Here is a 19,938-nt window from a genome sequence, read left to right on the forward strand (position 1 = left end):
CTCGGAATTCTAAGTTTAGGACCAAGTGTACTTAACTTTTGAACTTGGAATTAAAAGTTCAGGACAAAGTGTCCTTAACTTTTGAACTTGGAATTCAAAGTTCAGGACAAAGTGTCCTTAACTTTTGAATTTGGAATTCAAAGTTCAGGACAAAGTGTCCTTAACTTTTGAACTTGGAATTCAAAGTTAAGGACCAAGTGCCCTTAACTTTTACACTTGGAATTCAAAGTTTTGGAACAAGTGTCCTTAACTTTTGAACTTTGAATTCAAAGTTAAGGACCAAGTGTCCTTAACTTTTAAACTTGGAACTCTAAATTAAGGACTGCTTATCCTTAACTTTTGAACTTGGAACTCAAAAGAAACAAAAAGCACGTAAGTGCAAAGAAACTTTGAAAATTCAGGGCATCTACTCAAATAAAAACAATCTAAATGAATCCAATTTATAGCAAAAACTTAAAAGAGTATATAAACATAAGTGGATATATCTACTATTCTCTATGCTTCCTTGAAAATGGATGGACTACCGGAGAATATATACAAGCTATTCTATTATGACCAATTCTTCTGCAACGACTACATTTGAATGTTATTTTTGATGACTCGGTAGCTGGAATATGCCTTTTCTTCTGCCTTCTACCTGGTGGCACTTTGAAATATGGCGTTTTAATAATTTAATAATTTGTGACTTAACACTCTCTGGTACAATCCAAGAATCAATATGTCCTACAGGATGTATTTGTCTTTCCTATGTTTTCAGCCAAGATTTCTTTAAGTACCAGTGCGAGCAAAAGTTGGACTTCTTGATGTTTCTCTTCTCGATAGCTGCAATTGCATGTATGCATGGTAATTCATCAAATTAAAACTGAAAACAATCACATGTTCTTTTGTTTTAGTCCACCAAGAAAGTAATTCCTTCTTCCTCAACTTTAGAACGCCATGAATCAACAGAGAAGACCTTCAATGTTGAAAAATTATAAGTTAGTACATTATGCTAAATTATTATTAAAATAATAAGCTAAATAAAGAACATAATACTTACATTCAAAGTAGATGCTAAATCTATCTTTTCCTTCAATTCCTCATCTACCCAACAAGAAACATCATAAAAAGTTCCTTCTGCTTTATTTCTTCTTTCATAAAACCAACGTTGTAGCTTCACATGAATGAAATCCATCATTCTTAATATAGGCAGCTCCCTTGCTTCTTATAGCACAGAATTCATTGACTCAACTATGTTTGTTGTGAGCATGTCATAACTTCATCGTGGACTACAAGAACGTGGCCACCTTTACGGTGGTTCTTCCATCAAGTAGTCATAAGACTTCTTATCTATTTTTTCTATATCTAACATGTATAGATAAAATTCTTTGTGCCTGTATACTCTTGCAGCACTTTGAAAATTTTTTATGACCTCACTTTTTACTTTCCTTCGCTTTAGCTTCTGCTCGAAATGATAGAAACAAATCCCATGGTGGCTTTCAGGATATACCTTTGCAATGCCATATGTAATAGATTGATGCCTGTCTGATAAAAAAATTAAATTCTTACGGATCTCAATTGCATTGCGAAGCTCACTAAAGTACCACTCATGGGAATTGTTATTTTTAGATTCTGCAATTCAAAGGCTAGTGGGAAAATTTGGTTATTTGCATCCTTTGAAACTGAAATCATTAAAACACCATGAAATTTTGACTTCAAAAAAGTTGCATCAACAACAATCACTGGTCTACAATGATTCCAACCAGTTATTGATGATCCATATGCATAAAAGATATAAAGAAACCTGAAAATACAGTATAACAGAAGGTTAACAGAAGTTAAGGACAGGTAGTCCTTAACTTAGACTAACAAGGTCAAAAGTTAAGGACATGTAGTCCTGAAGTTAGACTAACAAGCTCAAAAGTTAAGAACACTTGGTCCTTAACTTAGAGTTACAAGTTAAAAAGTTAAGGACATGTAGTCCTTAACTTAGAGTTACAAGTTTAAAAGCTAAGGACAGGCTGTTCTTAAATTAGAGTTACAAGCTCAAAAGTGAAGGACATGGAGTCCTGAACTTAGAGTTACAAGTTCAAAAGTTAAGGACACCATGTCCTTAATTTTTAACTTGCAAGTCTAAGTTAAGGACCAAGTATCCTTAACTTTTTGACTGCACACATCAAAGTTAAGGACAACACGTCCTTAACATTTTCACTGGTTAAGGATAGCATGTCCTAAAGTTTATAAAACAGACTAATAATCTCTTTTTTGATTGTTTACCTGTTATTGTCGTCTATCTTTATGTTAGTATATGTTCCTGGGTTTTTACTTTTCATCATATACAAGTATGAAGACAATAATTCATAATTCTCTTCAACAGTTCCTCTTATTAAAGCTGAAGCACATTGAATAGCACGCCACGCCTTGTGATACCCAATGTCTAGTCCATGTAATTTTTGCATTTCTGCCATGACAAAAGCTGGTGTAACTTCAAACCTTGGGTCTCGAAAATTGTCAATAATTTAACCACTAATCAACTTTGAAGTTGCATGCCTTTGATCAGCTTTCATAGTGTTAACTGAACAGTCATGATTTTTCTCAATCTTTACTATCTTGAACAGTTTTGAATCTTTAACTCTGAAAGCACGCATACACCACCCATACCAATCATCATTGCATTTCAACGAATATCTTGTTGAGCTTGACCTAACAACCTTGAATTCAAAATGTCCTTTAATTACTATATTCGAAAAACAATTAATTATACTCTTCTTTTTTATCAAATATTGATCCCACTTTTATTTCATCCAACGAAGCATTTTCTCTTAATATCGTAGTTGGAGATTTTTTTTTTCCGAATTTGAGCTTCGTCTAGTTAGTTGAGTAGAGTTTCTTTCAGTAACTTCTTCTATTACCGGTGCAATATCTAAGACTTGAATTCTCAAAGCTTGTTCGTTGTCAATCTCTATAATTCTTTGTCCTTCCATTTGAATAGAATCAAATGTTTGAAGCACCTCTTTAGTTATTAGTTGAGCTTCAACCATATCTGTTGGCATTTGTTTTGATTGTCATGTTGATTTTCTCTATTTCAAAGGTGCTTGTAGATCCAAAAACTCTTTCTGAAACATCAATAATGAAACGACATCCCTTGAAGAGTGAATGACTTTTTAGTAACTCTATACATGTGTGAAGATCTAAATCTTTGGATAAAAGCATTCTATTGCTTGTTCCCAGGTTGATATAAAACCATATCATTGCTTCAAACTTGTCTCTATCCAATTCCATAACTTCAAAGACCTGTTTAATGAAATCTTCAAATCGAATTGCCTCAGGTACTAGAACAAGCTTTGTTTGATGATCAAGATACTTATAATCTGCAGTCCATCTAACATTAAAAGCAACTATAATACATATTGTTTCCATCCTGCAAGTCAAGAGAATGAGAAATTCAGGACATATTTATAGAGCAATCCATGTATAAATTAAGGACAAGAACTGTAAGTTCAGGACCAAGAGTCCTTAACTTTTGGACTTGGAAATCAAAATTAAGTACCAAGAGTTCTTAACGTTTGAACTTGGAATTCAAAGATAAGGACCAAGTGTCCTTAACTTTTGAACTTGTAAATCAAAGTTAAAGACCAAGTGCCCTTAAAATTTGAACTTGGAACTTGAAGTTCAGGACAATGAATCCTTAACTTTGAACTTGGAACTCAAACTTTAGGACCAAGTGTGCTTAACTTTTGAATTTGGAACTCAAACTTCAGGACCAAGTGTCCTTAACTTTTGAACTTGTAAGTCAAAGTTCAGGACCAAGTATCGTTAACTTTTGAACTTGTAAGTCTAAGTTCAGGACCATGTGTCCTTAAGTTTTGAACTTGAAACTTGAAGTTCAGGACAAAGTGTCATTAACTTTGAACTTGGAACTCAAACTTCAGGACCAAGTGTCCTTAACTTTTGAACTTGTAAGTCGAAGTTCAGGACCAAGTGTCCTTCACTTTTGAACTTGTAAGTCTAAGTTCAGGACCATATGTCCTTACGTTTTGAACTTAAAACTTGAAGTTCAGGACCATGTGTCCTTAAGTTTTGAACTTGAAACTTGAAATTCAGGACAAAGTGTCCTTAACTTTTGAACTTGGAACTCAAACTTCAGGACCAAGTGTCCTTAACTTTTTAACTTGTAAGTCAAAGTTCATGACCAAGTGTCCTTGACTTTTGAACTTGTAAGTCTAAGTTTAGGACCATGTGTCTTTAAGTTTTGAACTTGAAACTTGAAGTTCAGGACCAAGTGTCCTTAACTTTTGATGGAACTCTAAGTTAAGGACCAAGTGTCCTTAACTTTTTCAAAACAATTTGCAAAACCAGGACACTATATCCTTAATATTCAGAACAACAGCAAAAAAGTTAAGGACATTGTGTCCTTAACTTTTTCAATACAATTTGCAAAATCAAGACACTATGTCCTTAATATTAGTAACAACAGTTATGTTAAGAACACCAAATCCTTAACATTATGTCCTCAATATTTATAGAATAATCACAGGACGTGATGTCCTTAACGTTATCAATCCAGAAAATAAAAAAAAATCAAATTCCTAGCATCAAATTCCTAGTAAATCAACAGAAACACACAAAAGCATAACTTACTATAATTTTATGTCGATTTTTGGACGAGAAAGTTGAATTCTATAGTTTGAAATCGGAAGAGAAGCTTCTGCAATTTTGGACGATCACAGTCTCTATTGCTGCTTCGGAAGTTTGTTACGTGTTGTTGTTGCTGATCGTTAATAAGGAGCGTAGGTATAGGCTTATAACAAAAGGGTATATTCATCCAAGCAGGTAAAAATTTATTAAAATAGTGGTTAAAGACTAAAGATATTTAAAACAATAACTTAAAAATAAAGACACGTGCTATTAATGGCTATCTGTGCACATCGCCCAAAATTTGACAACCGTTAGAATATCTGGTGCTTCAAAATTCCTGCACTGAAAATTCCGGCGATAGCATAATTTCTGGTGCTTTAAAAGTATGACGAGCATGTTTTAAAATACTGACACAAGGCTATTTTCTCAAAAAATTTCTTAATGTGATCAAATATAAACAATGATTTAAAAAAGGCTCATCTAGTAGTGTCGATTATCCAAAAGCATACACCTAAACATATTAACATGACTAAAACATATTCTCATTGATTATTTTTGGTTCCCCATTGACTATGATATTTCAAACATTCTAGATTCCTTTTAACTATAAAAGTTATGATTTATAATATTTTTATATAATTCAAAATATGTTCGAATTCATACCGAAAGTCTATTAATTCTCAAATTTTGCTATCGTTTGGATAAAGGAGGGAGTAGTCTTTAGCAAAGAACATCCAACAACTAACCAACTAAATAGTGTCCCCTCCAAAATGAGCAGCTCAGCACTAAATTAGACCTAAGTGCATACAATAAAGTATAAAACAACACATATTAACGGAAGTTGGTCTGACCTCTATCTTCACTTCATTTTCTCAATTGTTATTTCAATTTCGTGGTTGGTTATCTAATCAAAGGCTCTGTCTCTCTCACTGACCCATATTGACCTATTCTTTGGAGTTTTGGCTTCTAATTTACTGCCCTATATCCACACTTAACTATTAAATATATGCTTACAATACTTAATATTTAGAATTTAACTTATATACCTATATATTTCGTTTGGTATGAACGATAAGGAATAATTAATCTCCGAATTAAATTTGAGATGAGTTTATTCAATGTTTGGTTGAGATAAAATGGCGGTATACCTAATCTCGAGATTTAGTTATATTGGGATTGTAGTATTATTTTTATCTTTGCGGAAGGGTGGGATTATAATTGTGGGATAACTAACCCCGAGATAATTAATCATGGGATAACTTGTTAATAATAGTTTCTCATATTCTAAATTTGTTTATATAGGGTGAGGTCAGTGTACAAAAATTAAAGCTCAAGTAATTATAATAGAAAGAGAGTAGTTTGACGGGTAAAAGGGCGCCTAAAATGGAGGCTTTGGCGTCTGCTACTTTTGGTCCTATTTGAAAGTGGTTGATAAAACTTGACCTTTTCCCTCTCCTCCTCCTCCTCCTCCTCCTCCTCCTCCTCCTCCTCCTCCTTTTACTTACGTTATAGCCTAGGCAGTTTTATTATAAAGTGATTTCTGTTACAGTTATGCCAAACCCAATAAATTTCTGATCTTTAATTTATCTATACTCCTTAATTCCAAAAGCAGCGAAAAATCAGCAGTTTTAACTCCTGTCTTTGGGAAACTCTTCCTGCTTTTTCTCCTTTTCAGCCTCTGTTAGCTTATTCTCTCAGCTTCTCTGCTCAAAGGTGACGAAATTTCTGCTTTTTTGGTTTTTTTTTTGCTTTTCTTTCCATTAGTGGTAGTCTGTTAGATTTCTTTCGCTGTTCCATTAATTAATTTTCAATTTACTTTTTCTTGTTTTGCCTTTTCTTTCAAGATTATGGATTTCTAATTTTTAACTATTTACTATAGGAAATAGGTAAATCTTCTCCTTTGCCTTTTAGGGACATTTTTTTCTTGTACTAAAGGATTATTTTATTGTGAAAAAACATGTTTGATTCTATTGTGTTTAGTTCTTGATTCCTCACACGTTTTTATCTATGTGAGGATTGTTATGGATATTGTCAAAGGAAACAAGGAACTGTTACAAAAAAAGACAGAGTAGCTGCATCAACTATATCCGTTGAATACGTTGCAGTTCACCTAATTGCCTGCACATAACCACCAAATTTCTGCAAAGTTCTTTTAAGTTTTACAATTCACTTCTTAAAGTTTCAACTCATCACAACACATATGTGTGTGTTAGTATATGTTTACTTTTGTGCAATTTCATGAAGGGATTTTGAGTATTGGATTGTTTATTTTTTACCAGGCTAGATTTCAGCAAAATTAATATTATGGGAAAGAACAAGTGGACTAGGCATGTTGATCATGAAAATGAGAATATACATCCAGGTTGCATGTGGGGACTCATACATGCCTTTGGCTACCATAGTTGGCACTCTCGTGTAAAGAGGAAATCTCTGCCTAGAATCGCAAGTAAGTCATTCTTAAGTGAAATACGGGATATTTAACTTATATATACAGTCAAACATCTCTATAACAACCTCGTTTGTTCTGAATATTTTAGATGTTATAGCGAGGTGCTGCTATATAGAACATATATTATAACATATACATAACATGAAAATTGGTTCCGGAAAAGTTTGGCTTTTATAGTGAAAAGACTATCGGTTATTGTTCGGGTTATAATATCATGTTTCTTACAACCAAACAGTTATTGCTGGCAACTTAACCTGATGGTATATTAATATTATAACTGTCGGGGTACAAAACTTAAAAACTCTCATTCTGGACTATCTGGTTTGTTCAATTCAGTGTCTAACCAATTCTTGTATTCTTCCTTCAATAGGCGATCGTCTTTTCAATGAAAAATTGGTTGTCCAAGATCCCAGTGAACTAGATATGCTTTTGGATGACAATGAAAGTCAGTTCTTGGTAAGTATTTATTGCTTGATAATTAACCCTTTGTAAGTTAATCAGTGTTCAAATGTTTCAATTTTGATGAATGAATTAAGACTAATGTTGTCATATCCTTAGGTTGATAACAGCACCAAAAAATCAAGGTTGCCCAACAAAAGGTCTCTAAGGGCTAAAATTAAAGCTTTAATTGCTGAGGAGATGCACAAGGAAAAAAAGAAGTCCAATCAGAAGAAATCAGTCTATTCTAACCAACCTAAACTCCAGAGAACTTGTTCAGTTCATCATTATGAACCAACCGAAAATGACCTAAGCGAAATATGCAGCAACAAGAATGTGGAGAATGGAGCCACTGGATCACTAGATAAGAAACAGATCAAGGCCATCGAATATGATACTTCCATTGATAAGAATGCTTTAAAATCTCAACTTAAAGATCATGCAGAATTATTTTTGGAAATTTTAAAGGAAACAGAAGTAGGATATCAGAATTTATCCAGCGGTCATCTGGCTTCAAAGAAAAAGGCAAGATTAACCAAGTCAGGATCATACCCTGTGTCTCATTTGTCACAAAGAACAAACTTCAAACCAAGTAAGCTCGAGGACAAGAAGAATGAAGCTTGGTCGTTTGCCAAAGGGGAAAGATTGACAAGTGGTGCTCAGTCAAGATCTTTGTCGAAATATGCAAAGACTCCCTTCACAAGTTTAGGGCTCCTGGATGACGATGGTGGAAACGTGAAGCTAGAGAAGTCATCGAGCTTTGCCTGCCACAGTATCAAAGGAGCAGTTGATAATAAAGAAAATAATGAAGAGCTCGTCGATGTAGAAGTAAATAAGCATGGCTCTACTCATGAAATGTTTGAAGATTTGAATGGAGACCTTCATGAAGAGTATAAGGTGGGAACAGACTATGAAAGTAAGTCCAATAGTTATTGTGAAATTGATGGATTTGATATTAGAAAAACTACGATCATGCACAGGAGAAGTTCCTCTCTAAATGAGTCCATGGATAGATATACCAAATTATTGGAACACAGTTTTAAAAAGGAAGTGATCTTGAATCCCTCCAGGAGTTTGAAATTGTTTAGTGAATACGAGATACCATCGATGCCATTCAGAAGGATCCGTTCTCTATCAAATGGGATTCCTGGTGATGCCCAATTTTCAGAATGGCTAATTAGGACTTTAGAGGAGACAAACTCACATATCAGAGCTGAAACTGAGAGAGAAGAGAAGTTGATTCATAATCCTTCTATCAGCTACGCCACTGAAGATACTGAAAACAAAGTAGAAAGAAGTGAGGATATTCAGACAGTAGAAACTACAACAAGCTTAAAATCAAAGACAAATGGGGAAGGTAATGCTGAAGTCGAAGACTTTTCGGAGAACATTAATGATGTAACAGTGTTCAAAGGAAACTCTCATGAAGAACAAGAGATGAAATGCACTAAATCAATCCTAAGTGATATGCTTCCAGATTCAGAAATTTCCAGCTGTGAAGAGTTCCAAATTTCAGAAGGTATGCTTCTTTTTCTCATTAAATATCAAATAAATTTAGTATTGTATATACTAATACATTCCCTTTAATAACTTCTACTTAATTGGTTTCTTGTGGCTCAGGTTTGGTTCTTAAACACAATGTTGATGTTGATGTTGATACCCTTGCAAAAGCAGATGGTCGCAATAAATCCGACAAAAAGGAAAATGCAGACTTGTTTTATGTGAGGGATATTCTTGAGCATTCGGGTTTCTCAAGCAATTTCTTTAAGACAACATGGTATTCAGCTACTCAAGTATTAAACCCTTCAATAGTTCAGGAACTAGAGTCCTTTTGGCATCAAGAACAAGAGTACTGCTGTGTAGATAACTTCTACATCTGCTGTCATCATCAGCTACTATTTGATTTGGTTAATGAGGTTCTAGTTCAAATATGTGACAGATCATTCACATACTACCCTAAGGCCTTATCCTATAGTTGTCGTGTTCGTCCATTGCCAGAAAATCGAATGATTGAAGAGGTATGCAAAAATGTAGGTACCTTGTTAAGGTTGAAACCAGAGCAAGAATCAATCGATGCCATTGTAGATCGAGATTTGAAAAAGGATGATGGTTGGATGAACCTCCAGTTAGAAAGTGAATGTCTGGCACTTGAATTAGAGGACATGATCTTCAATGATCTTTTGGAAGAACTTAGCTGTCCTTGAGTTTGTAGAGTTACCTGTAATTCGTATTATGTAATTCATCTTGATTGATTTTTGTACATGAATTTTGGTTTTGCTCAATGTATATATTTACACGATTGATATGTTCAATTCACTAGTAGAAAAGTGTTCTCCTATGCCAAACTAGGTAGTATAAATTACCTAGTAGTACAAAAGTGTTTCTCCTGTTACCAATTGTCTTGAAATTACTAATTTGAAGTAAAACAACGTTCTTATATAGGGACTGAACTTTCAAAACGTGAATAGTCAAAATAAGTAATTGTAAGCTTTCTCGTACAATGAGAATACATTTCATGGGTTGTCATTCAGCTTTGTGTTCATTTTCCAAAAATCACTTTTTTATTTGTTTTTTTTACGTAAAAGTCATTCAATTTTGTATTCATTACCCAAAAGTCATTATTCTTTCTTTTGTTACACATAATTGTTTCACTTTGGTCTAGTTATCACAATAGTCACCATCGTGACCAAATTTTATAATACTTTTATTTGAAAAATCTATTATGCCCTTGACATTATAAATCCTTCCATTTATGTAATACCTTCTATGTTATATACTATATAATATAATTTTACCTAGATATTTTACTTATAATTAAAATAGCTTTATATTATTTTATAATATGTCCGTACATTTAATTTTTTCCATGAGACTCAGTTTATTTAATCATATTCAAATACGAACATATTTTAAAATATTAAAAGGGCAAAAAATACTTATTTTTATTGTGAGCACCTAATTTTTGCGCTACATAAAAATAACTCCTAAAAATAGACCAAATATAATTTTAAAGGGATTTTAGAAGTTTTTTATTTATTTAGTTGCATTTCATGCATTTTTAATATTTTAAAATCATAAGAAAAATCATTAAAAAAATTGCCACGTTTTAATTTCATGCCATCTTAGGTTCAATTCGCATGTAGGAATTAGTTTTATTAAGCAAAAACCCACAAAAATGGTTATTTTTACATATTTACATTTTAGCCTTTAAAATTAGCATTTTTCTTTAGTTTTAAGTTAATTAGTTATTTTAGTGTTAAAAGTTGATAAAGAATTTTATTTTTCTACAACAATAGATTGATTTAAGATTTTAATTAATTAAAGAAAAGAAAAGGAAAAAAAACCAAGAAAAGGAAAATAAGAAGAATACATTTTTGAGAAATTTTCATAAAGCACTATCTTTTAGTAGTAATTAGTCTTCTATAGATACCATTTGCTATATTACGGATTATAGATACATTTTTTGTGGTTATAAGATGCATTTGATATATTTAAGCTATTGTATTCATGAATACAGTAGCAAAAATAAACGTGAATCAAGAAAGTCCAGCTAATCAGTTGTTGTATTCGAGTGTATTCGACTGTATTCATGGAGTGAAACATGGGATTACAGCCGGAAAAATTATTGTATTCGACTGTATTGACGGCGTGAAATAGGGGATTACACTGTTTTTAAAACGGAAAGTGTATCAATTAACATAATAGACTCCTAATATAACTCAAAAAACTCAATTATAACACACAAATTTTGTATTTTCAGTTATAAAAAAGATTCTCAACCGAAAAATACCCCAAAAACATAGCAATCTTCAGAGAAATTATATAATACATCTGAATACATAAATTATATTAATTAAAAAAATATATGAATACATTAATGGCACATAGCGAGACAGTGAATACAATGAAATACATAGAATACAGCGGGATACATTGAAAAATACAATGGAAAAAAGGCAGTGAATAAAATGAAATACATGGAATACAACGAGATACATTGAATTACAATGAAAAAAAGACAATGAATACAATAAAATACAATAAAATACATTGAAATATATTAACAGAAAATCTATTAAATGTCGAGCAGCATACATTGATCTTCCTCAATTTGAATGAGTACTCAGGAAAAAAATGAGATCTTGGACTTGGTATACGGTATTAGATTCTGTGGCAGTGCCTGTGATACCTTTTTATTCATTCGTCACACATCTGGGGATATTATCTACCTTCTTTTATATGTCGATGATCTTTTTTTGCTAAAAAAGGATAATCTTGAAGTGAGGACAGGAAATCAGGAAATCTCCTCTCTTTGACATTCAAATGAAAGCTAAAATCTCTGAATTCTCTAAGAGGAGAAACCCCGAAAACATCATGAGTTTTTTGTTTCTTGGATGTAATAAACCAATTTTTCCTATCAATTTCTTCGTCGATCTCTTTCTTGCTTGTTTTCCGTTTCACGGTCATCTTCTTTCTCTTCTTCATGCACATCGAATTGTATGTGGCAATTTATACTCCCAAAACCCTTAAATCATAGTAATAGCAACTTCAGAAAAAGTATCATACAAACTAAACAATTCGAAGTCAGCATCTCTGAAGTGGACTTTGCACAAATCTGGTGGAAGAAGGAGGAGATCGGAAATTTTAATGGGATGGAGGAAGAGAATGAGATGTATCAAAGTAGAGAGAGAAAGGAAATAGTGTAACTGATTAGCATATTTAGTGGCTTAGGGCTAGGAAGTAACCAAAATTAAATATTTTGCTATAAACCTTAAAAAGTATCTATAGAATATAATTTTTTTAAATGATATTTATTTAAAATAAATAAGGTGTTAACCTTGCTATAGGAGGTAAAAGTTCCTACATTTTTTGGTCTTGCTTCTTTTAAAATTGGGCCAATTCCTAAAATGACCCAATTAATTAAGATCCAAATTCCCCAAAACAGTCCCAACCCCGCCTGACGAGACCCGACCCGACCCAACCTAAAGCCCATCCCCTTTAATTAAAACCTAAGACCTAGACCTAAATTCACGGACCCCTCCCCATTAAAAGAATCCGCCGTTTTTTTTTCATCAAGAGAGAGACCCCCCCTCCCCCACAGAACTTTATCTTCTTCATGGAGAGACCTTTCAGCCGCTAAGGACATGTACAAAGAGAACCCCCCCCCCCCCCATCTCTTCTTCTCTAAAAGAAACTAGCGGTTTGGACCTAAGACGCAACAGAATCTTCTTCTTCGTTTCAAAAACAAACCAATTGGATCTGAAAACCAAGAAAAGGTTTCTGAAAAATCTGGATTTCCAAGAGGTTTTGAGGTCGAAATTTGCTGCTGAATCTGCTCTGCGTTGCCATATTTGTTGCTGAAATCGCTGTTGCTGCTGTGTTAAGCTCGGTTCATCTTCGTCTCTATCTTTACTTGGCTCATTGTGGACTATTTTTGGCTATTCAGCTGCTGAAATTTAATTGAAAGCTAAATTTCAGGTTATTCTTAATCTCCCCTGCTTTATTTTAGCGTGATTGAAGTTTGATTGATCTTAGAATTGCTACATTCTCTTTATTAAGATGTTGCTCTTTTAATTTTGTCTTAACGAGTGGGTGTATGTATGATTGATGAATATTTGTTATAGTGTATGAGTTATTTTTATAGAGATAAAAAATGGCCTGTATGCTAAAAAGTTCGATAGCTTACTCTTAGTTGCTAAAGAAATCAATTCACTGCTTTGGAAATTTATTCATGTACATAATATTAATTTTCCTTCCGTCACTCTGCTCCGGCCAATTCGCCGGAATATTCATTATTGTATTTATATGGATCTAAGTTTCACATTGTTCTTGAGTTTTGTGATGCCACATTTGTTTATGTGCAGCCAAACATTAAGGTATCTGTTAAAGCTTCTCTTTTTAGTTTGAGTTTGTTAATTGAGTGGGTAGTGTATAATAAATGATCCATAGGAAAGCTAAGGGCTTCTATGAACTGATAGCTAATTCGTTGCCAGTTGTGGTTTTATTTATTTCAGGCTATGTTTGTTCTTTATTATGTGGGAATAACCAAAGGGTCTTACAAAGAAATTTGTTATTCTTTTAGCTATCTCAACAACGGAAAAACAGTTCTCATCCGTTTCAAGTTTGACTGATATGATTCTGAAATAAATGGAATCTCTGTACTTGTAACTTCTGCAACTTAATTCATGATTTGAATAGAACCTGGTCCTTCGTATACCAAGATCGAAAGACTAGCAAGCAAGGAAGTAAAATATGTTTTTAGTAGTCTAGAGATGAGACTATCTTTGTAATTAAATAGAAGTGTAAAGCAAGCAGATTGTTTCGTATCTTGGTTCGTCCAGTGACCTTAGGAACTGAATTTAAGGTTACTATTAGTGCTTTGTTATGCACCAACTTAATTCAAAATAATCAGTTCCATTTTATTCATATCCCAACGTCTGTCCATAATTTATGACTTATTAACGTTGAATTAATTTAAGGGAACAATCTTTGGATATTCGCAGCATGTATCAGGCGCAGTTTAAATTATTATTGTGATGGTGTACACGTTCGCGTGACATAATTAGGATTTTCAAAAGTAATTCGAGGGATGCGTTCGCCTAACTTCAACCAAACTTTTCTTAATAAAATAAATAAAGCGTTATTAATTGTGGACACGTTTGCGTGACATGATTTTTGACGCGCCAAAAGAAAAGAGTATACATATGCGTAACTCAATTCTTTAAATGCGAATAATCAAGTGATTAAAAGCGGTGAAAGATAAATGCGCATTGGTTCCAAAATGAGTAGTTTAAATAATTTATGCCAAGTAATAATCACTAAGCGACCGTGCTAGAACCACGGAACCCGGGAATGCCTAACACCTTCTTTCGGGTTAACAAATTTCCTTATTTAGAATTTTTGGTTCGCAGACTTTTAAAATAAAGTCGAAACTTCTTTGATTTGGGATTTAAAATAAACCGGTGACTTGAGATACCAAATTAACTATTCCAAGTGGCGACTCTGATAAATTAAATAATTCCATTTCGAATAATGTGACTTTAATTGGAAAAACTCCTATTTACACTCGGGGTGTGTAAAAAGGAGGTGTGACATTTATAATATTTATTGAAATAATACATATTTATTTATCAAATGAGTTTTTATCGTCAATAAAACTTATAAATCAAATATATTTATGTTTAGTATTAAGTTCTTAAAATTTTTCTATTAATGTTATCTATACATATTAAAAGCACAAAGGCCCTTAGCGAAATGTCGTTCGTCTTTTTTACCCCTTTAAAATACCTTTTATAATTGATAAAATTGTAATTCAAGTACTTTCCTAATATTTAGGACGTTGAAATCAATTAAAACTTTGCATATTAAATCTTTTCTTACTAAACTAGGTTAGAAAAAATACATAAATATTTTACCTTATATATATTATACTAATTGAAAATAGATGAGAACATTTTATTCGGTGCTTTGAATTGATATCTAATTAATGAAAGTATGACGACATGAAATCACATATCAAATTAAACTTTTTTAATACAATAGCGTCAACATTAAGTTGTTTTAGCATGGAACAATCAAGTGTGCATTAAAAAAATTCTTATTTTAGTCAATAATATAATAAATCCATGTTCAATGAAACACTCAAAATATTCTTATTTTAGTCATATAATATAATAAATCTATGTTCAATGAAATACTCAAAATAATTATTTGATAGCATATTTAATCATATTACATCGTAAAAGCCTAAATCTATATTATAAAAGCACAAAACCTCTACGGGAAATGTTGATTGACTTTTTATTCTATAAAAATAAATTTTATATTGAATAAAAATATAATTTAAATATTTTAGTAAATAAGGATTTTAAAATCAATTAAATTTATACTATTGAATCTTTTTTATTTAAACTATATAGGAAGTATAATTTAGAACTTTAAAATGAATTATATATTAAAAATAAAATGTCTAAAGTTAATATGTACATACACACCCAGTGAATTTCAATAACTTATCATAGTAATTTGTTCGTCCTATTAAATTTTTATTATGTTTTAGTAATGCTTTCTTTACCACGTGCGTTTTGACAAAATTATGTAAATCATATATTTTTTTTTATCTCAGCAAAACCTTACTACTTGAGTAACATTAAAACCTTTGAAAGGAGATAAATTGAGAAGACATGAAATTCAATTTTTTAATTTATGTTATACGATTTTTGTAAAGAATCATAATAAAAGTGCTAATTAAACGTGGTTGTGCCTTCTCGCATAAACTTGAGAATAGCTTTTGAACAATATTTTTAGAAAAAGTTTTAAATCACCAAGGCTATGTGTTTTTACTGAAACTAAAAAGGAAATATAATAACTGGTAAAATTGAACTGATAAAACTAAAAAATTAGAACAAAATTTAAAGTAAATATATTGAATAATATTGAGGAACAAAAAAAATTCTTTATTGAGTTGGCTATATAGGATTAATATTTAATTAATTTCAAAAGCTTATACTTTATTTTATAATTTTAAAAAATTCAAAAATATATATGTAATTTTCTTAGCAAAAATTACTTTAAGATAGGAAACACGCGCAACGCGCGCACACTAAGACTAGTTTATTTAAAAGTACTAATCTGATGCGTCAATGTTCCAAAATGTAGGTATTTTGTTCATTAGATTAAAGAATATGGCTTGACTGATAAATATGTACGCTTAAAAAATACATTTCTAGGCATGGTTAACAATGTTAACTTGATATTTGTTCACAATAATGTTACTGATAAATTTAGTAACGCTACCTATAAATCTTGAGAATTAATGTTAAGAAAAAATTTAATATACGAATATATTATAAAAATAATAAATAAAATAATTGGAGAATAATGTTTATCTATACTATACTAAAAGCACGAAGGCCCTTAGCGAAATGTCGTTCGCCTTTTTTACCCTTGATAAATAGAATTTACATGGGATAAAATAGTCATTTTATTATTTTTCTGATATTTAAGATTTCAAAATCAACTAAAATTTATATATATTTTTTTCCTTATTTGAATTATGTAACATACCATATTTGTAAAGGAAAATTATAATACATGCATAAGAAAATCTGGTTTTATATGTTTAAGAATCTTTTTTGTTTGTTCTTAGGTCTTAAAACCTCTTTGCTCTTCCGTACAAAGAAAAATTATGCTGCTAACTTGTGGAAAGAAAAGATCTTTCGACTATTTGCAAGCTAACGATGAGGTTTAAGCTTTTCGTTTTTTTACGTTAATTTCTTCTTCAAGGAATTGTTATTTCATTTTTGTTGATTAATTACTTCGGTATTGCGGTGTGAATCTGAATCATTTTGCTTATAGTAAGCATATATTATGAAGTATTTACTTGAATAGTTCTTTCTATTTTTGTTACAAATATTCATCTATGATTCGTTTAAACTATTGTATAATGTGCGATTCTATATAACAGGATGATAAAAGAATCATCTTCTTGTGCATTGGGGAAAAAAAGATTCATAAATTTTAGGTCGAATAGAATTGGCTTGAAGGTATGTTCTATGATCCTAATTTTCTTTTTCTTATTTTAGTAGTATAATAATTTCTTAACCAAAAATAAAGTTCTAAATAAACACAAGTTTTGTGATGCCAATTTAGTGCCGAAACAGGTACTCAGATGCTTTAGTTTTACTCATCACAACGTCTAGGTTGTCGTCTCCTGCCTACTGTTCTCATCTATTCGGCACCTTGATTCCAATGACATAATTCTATTCACTGCATTTTAATTTTGTTATCTGTTCGATCAGTGTAGACTGAATTCTTGGTGTTCCTTTGGACACATGTGATGAGATATAAATTATTGTTGACCTTTTCTTTTTGTAAATTTTATTAGTATTCAGGCTTGTGATTCGATTATAAGAGCATAATAAAAATACTTTGGTATATTGGGAAATTATATTTTCATCATTTAAGCTAAAGGCTTGGTTCGATATGATTTGATTTCATATACTCCATCTTATTTAGATTCTCGAGTTAATCATATAACACGTTTATTACATGAAATCGATTAAACTAATTACTTCCATCATATGATGTAGGGAAGATTTAGGGCCCGTTTGGCCATAAATTTTTTTTTACTTTTTCCGATTTTCATTTTATTTTTGTACGAAATCAATATTTGAACATAAAATTTAGATTTTCACTTGAAGATGTATTTTTAAATTGTTTGAAAATTTTAAAAATTCCAAAAAAATTTCCAAAATTTTCACTTCAGATCGCTCACAAAAATGTCAAAAACATCCCATAATTGTATGCATGTCCAAAAACAACTCTAATTTTCAAATACAATTTTCACTTTTTTCGAAATTTTACAATTATTATGTCCAAACGCTCACTTAGTCTCCAGTTTTATTAGAAATGAAATAAATGCACATAACCACAATTCAACATATCCACCAGGTTGTTGTAGCTCTGATTCAACTCAAAGTCTAGCACCATACATGTTTGGTTGATAATGTTCTTAAGAATTTTTTTTTCTCATTTGTTCCTCAAGGAAGGTTGATTGATTTTACCCACGGTTGGTTTTTTCCTTCTATTCATTTTATTATGAGGTTCAATATATTATTGTGCCTGAAGTCTGCTATGCAAATCATAATTTCTATGCAATTTTATTATTATTTGGCATAACTTTTGATTTTTTTTCCTTTTCTTTTGATTGTGTTTTATTTTAGGCGTGAGACAGAGGAAAGAAGGGAATACAGAAAATAAGGAAGAAGAGCAGCTATAAAAGCATTGATAATAATTGGCGTTCTGAATAGTTTATATATATAGAACATGCAAGAGACTTCACTATTCATTTATCTATTCATAATGTAAGGCCTTCTGAATAGTTTACATTGTTGATTTAACCATTCTTTAAAACACAGTAAATAGTACTTCATATCATAGATTGTAAAGCGCAAGCAGATTAAATTGAAAAATAATAACCATTATTAATGGAGAAGCAACCACCACTTCCAACCAAGAGGTTGTGAGTTCGAGTCTCCCCAAGAGCAAGGTGGGAAGTTCTTGGAGGGAAGGATGCCGGGGGTCTATTTGGAAACAACCTCTCTACCCCAGGGTAGGGGTAAGGTCTGCGTACACACTTACCCTCCCCAGACCCCACTAAGTGAGATTATACTGGGTTGTTGTTGTTGTTGTTGTTGTTATTATTGTTGTTGTTGTTGTTGTTGTTGTTGTATTAATGGAGAAGCAAGCGATGAATTCTTGCTTTTATTTTTACATCGTAGAAGTTCTTTATTATTTATTTAAGGGATCTTTTTCTTGTCTATATTTGAATTGTGCAATAATTTATTTTCATGTTTTGGACTTGAGAGGCTTTTATATGCGACTTATTTAATAATTTTTGTACACATTGGTTGGATTATTGTAATTCAAAATAAAAATTCAATATTATTTTTTTTCTACGAGTCTTTATTGCAGTTCAGCATCTCTTATCCATTCACAGGTGATCTATCTATATTCAAGAAAATGGTCCATTTTTTTGTATGTATCTTCTTAATATAGTGAGGATGATATTGGGGTATATCTTATTGTTTGAATTTCTTATGAATATTTGTAGTTTAGTGTGGATTCTTAGGTTCTTTTGTTCAATGCGTTATGTAAATTTTCTCTTTTTTAAATTTTTTTCCATTATGGAGACAGCCTCTCTACCTGTTAGATATGGGTAAGGTCTGCGTACAAACTACCCTCGCCGGACCCCACATGTTGAGAACATACTGGATTGTTGTTGTTGTAACTTTTTTTTTCATTAGTAAGTGAATTTGAATCTTTTTCCCCTCTTTTTTTTGTGATCATTAAGTTATGTAAATAGGTTTTCTCCCAAATATAATAGTAGTTATTGGGAAAAAAGAAGAGGTGCTGGGTGACGTGGTGGAGAGGTAAATCTTTTACTTTTTCACTGAACTATTCTTTAAAGCCAATATTTATCGAGTTATTATTTTTAAATATTGTATTATGGTTAAAGTTATAAATACTTCAGTTTTTGCTCTCACCCCCAACCATATACTTATTTCACTTCTGTAATTTTCTTTTTGGCATGATTTAGTGATGGGGGGCGATATGAAGTCATTACATAGGATATGTTTCCTAATCCCATAATTAGTAGGTATATTTTTTAATCCAAGTTGTTGTGCATATCAATGCGTTAATATTTTTTTTTAATTAAATAAACATTGTATTTATTTCGGCATCAATTTCCACTACGCATAATTCATTTTTACTTTATAAATCTTTTATTAATAGAAGTATAATACACGTGCAACGCACGTACACTAAGACTAGTTTTAATTATAAGTAAAATACATATGTAAAATATATTATTTAATATATAATATAGAATGTATTATATAAATGAGAGGAGTTTTAATGTCAAAAGCATA

General features: G+C 31.5%; 1 protein-coding gene and 1 long non-coding RNA gene across 2 annotated transcripts; both read left to right on the plus strand.

The window, feature by feature from the left end:
* Positions 1-5,975: 5,975 nt before the first annotated feature.
* Positions 5,976-9,816, plus strand: LOC104242614 (protein TRM32-like). Its single transcript, XM_009797690.2, has 5 exons — positions 5,976-6,330; positions 6,897-7,063; positions 7,437-7,522; positions 7,625-9,023; positions 9,125-9,816. The coding sequence occupies exons 2-5, from the start codon at positions 6,922-6,924 to the stop codon at positions 9,706-9,708; spliced, it is 2,211 nt and encodes a 736-aa protein (XP_009795992.1). The 5' UTR covers positions 5,976-6,330; positions 6,897-6,921; the 3' UTR covers positions 9,709-9,816.
* Positions 9,817-12,536: 2,720 nt separating this feature from the next.
* On the plus strand, positions 12,537-13,934 carry LOC104242615 (uncharacterized). The gene is made up of 2 exons (XR_715040.2): positions 12,537-12,982; positions 13,519-13,934. It is a non-coding gene; the product is annotated as an uncharacterized lncRNA (long non-coding RNA).
* Positions 13,935-19,938: the final 6,004 nt, after the last annotated feature.

The sequence above is a fragment of the Nicotiana sylvestris genome, chromosome 6 (assembly GCF_000393655.2).
Source record: "Nicotiana sylvestris chromosome 6, ASM39365v2, whole genome shotgun sequence".
In the NCBI taxonomy this organism is placed as follows: Eukaryota; Viridiplantae; Streptophyta; class Magnoliopsida; order Solanales; family Solanaceae; genus Nicotiana; species Nicotiana sylvestris.

What these genes read in the sequence shown, in the direction of transcription:
- LOC104242614 (XM_009797690.2), top strand. Translation starts at nt 6,922, where the DNA reads ATGGGAAAGAACAAGTGGACTAGGCATGTTGATCATGAAAATGAGAAT. An exon ending in ATCTCTGCCTAGAATCGCAA is followed by an intron (nt 7,064 to 7,436) that starts GTAAGTCATTCT and finishes TTCCTTCAATAG; the next exon opens with GCGATCGTCTTTTCAATGAA. An exon ending in ACAATGAAAGTCAGTTCTTG is followed by an intron (nt 7,523 to 7,624) that starts GTAAGTATTTAT and finishes TCATATCCTTAG; the next exon opens with GTTGATAACAGCACCAAAAA.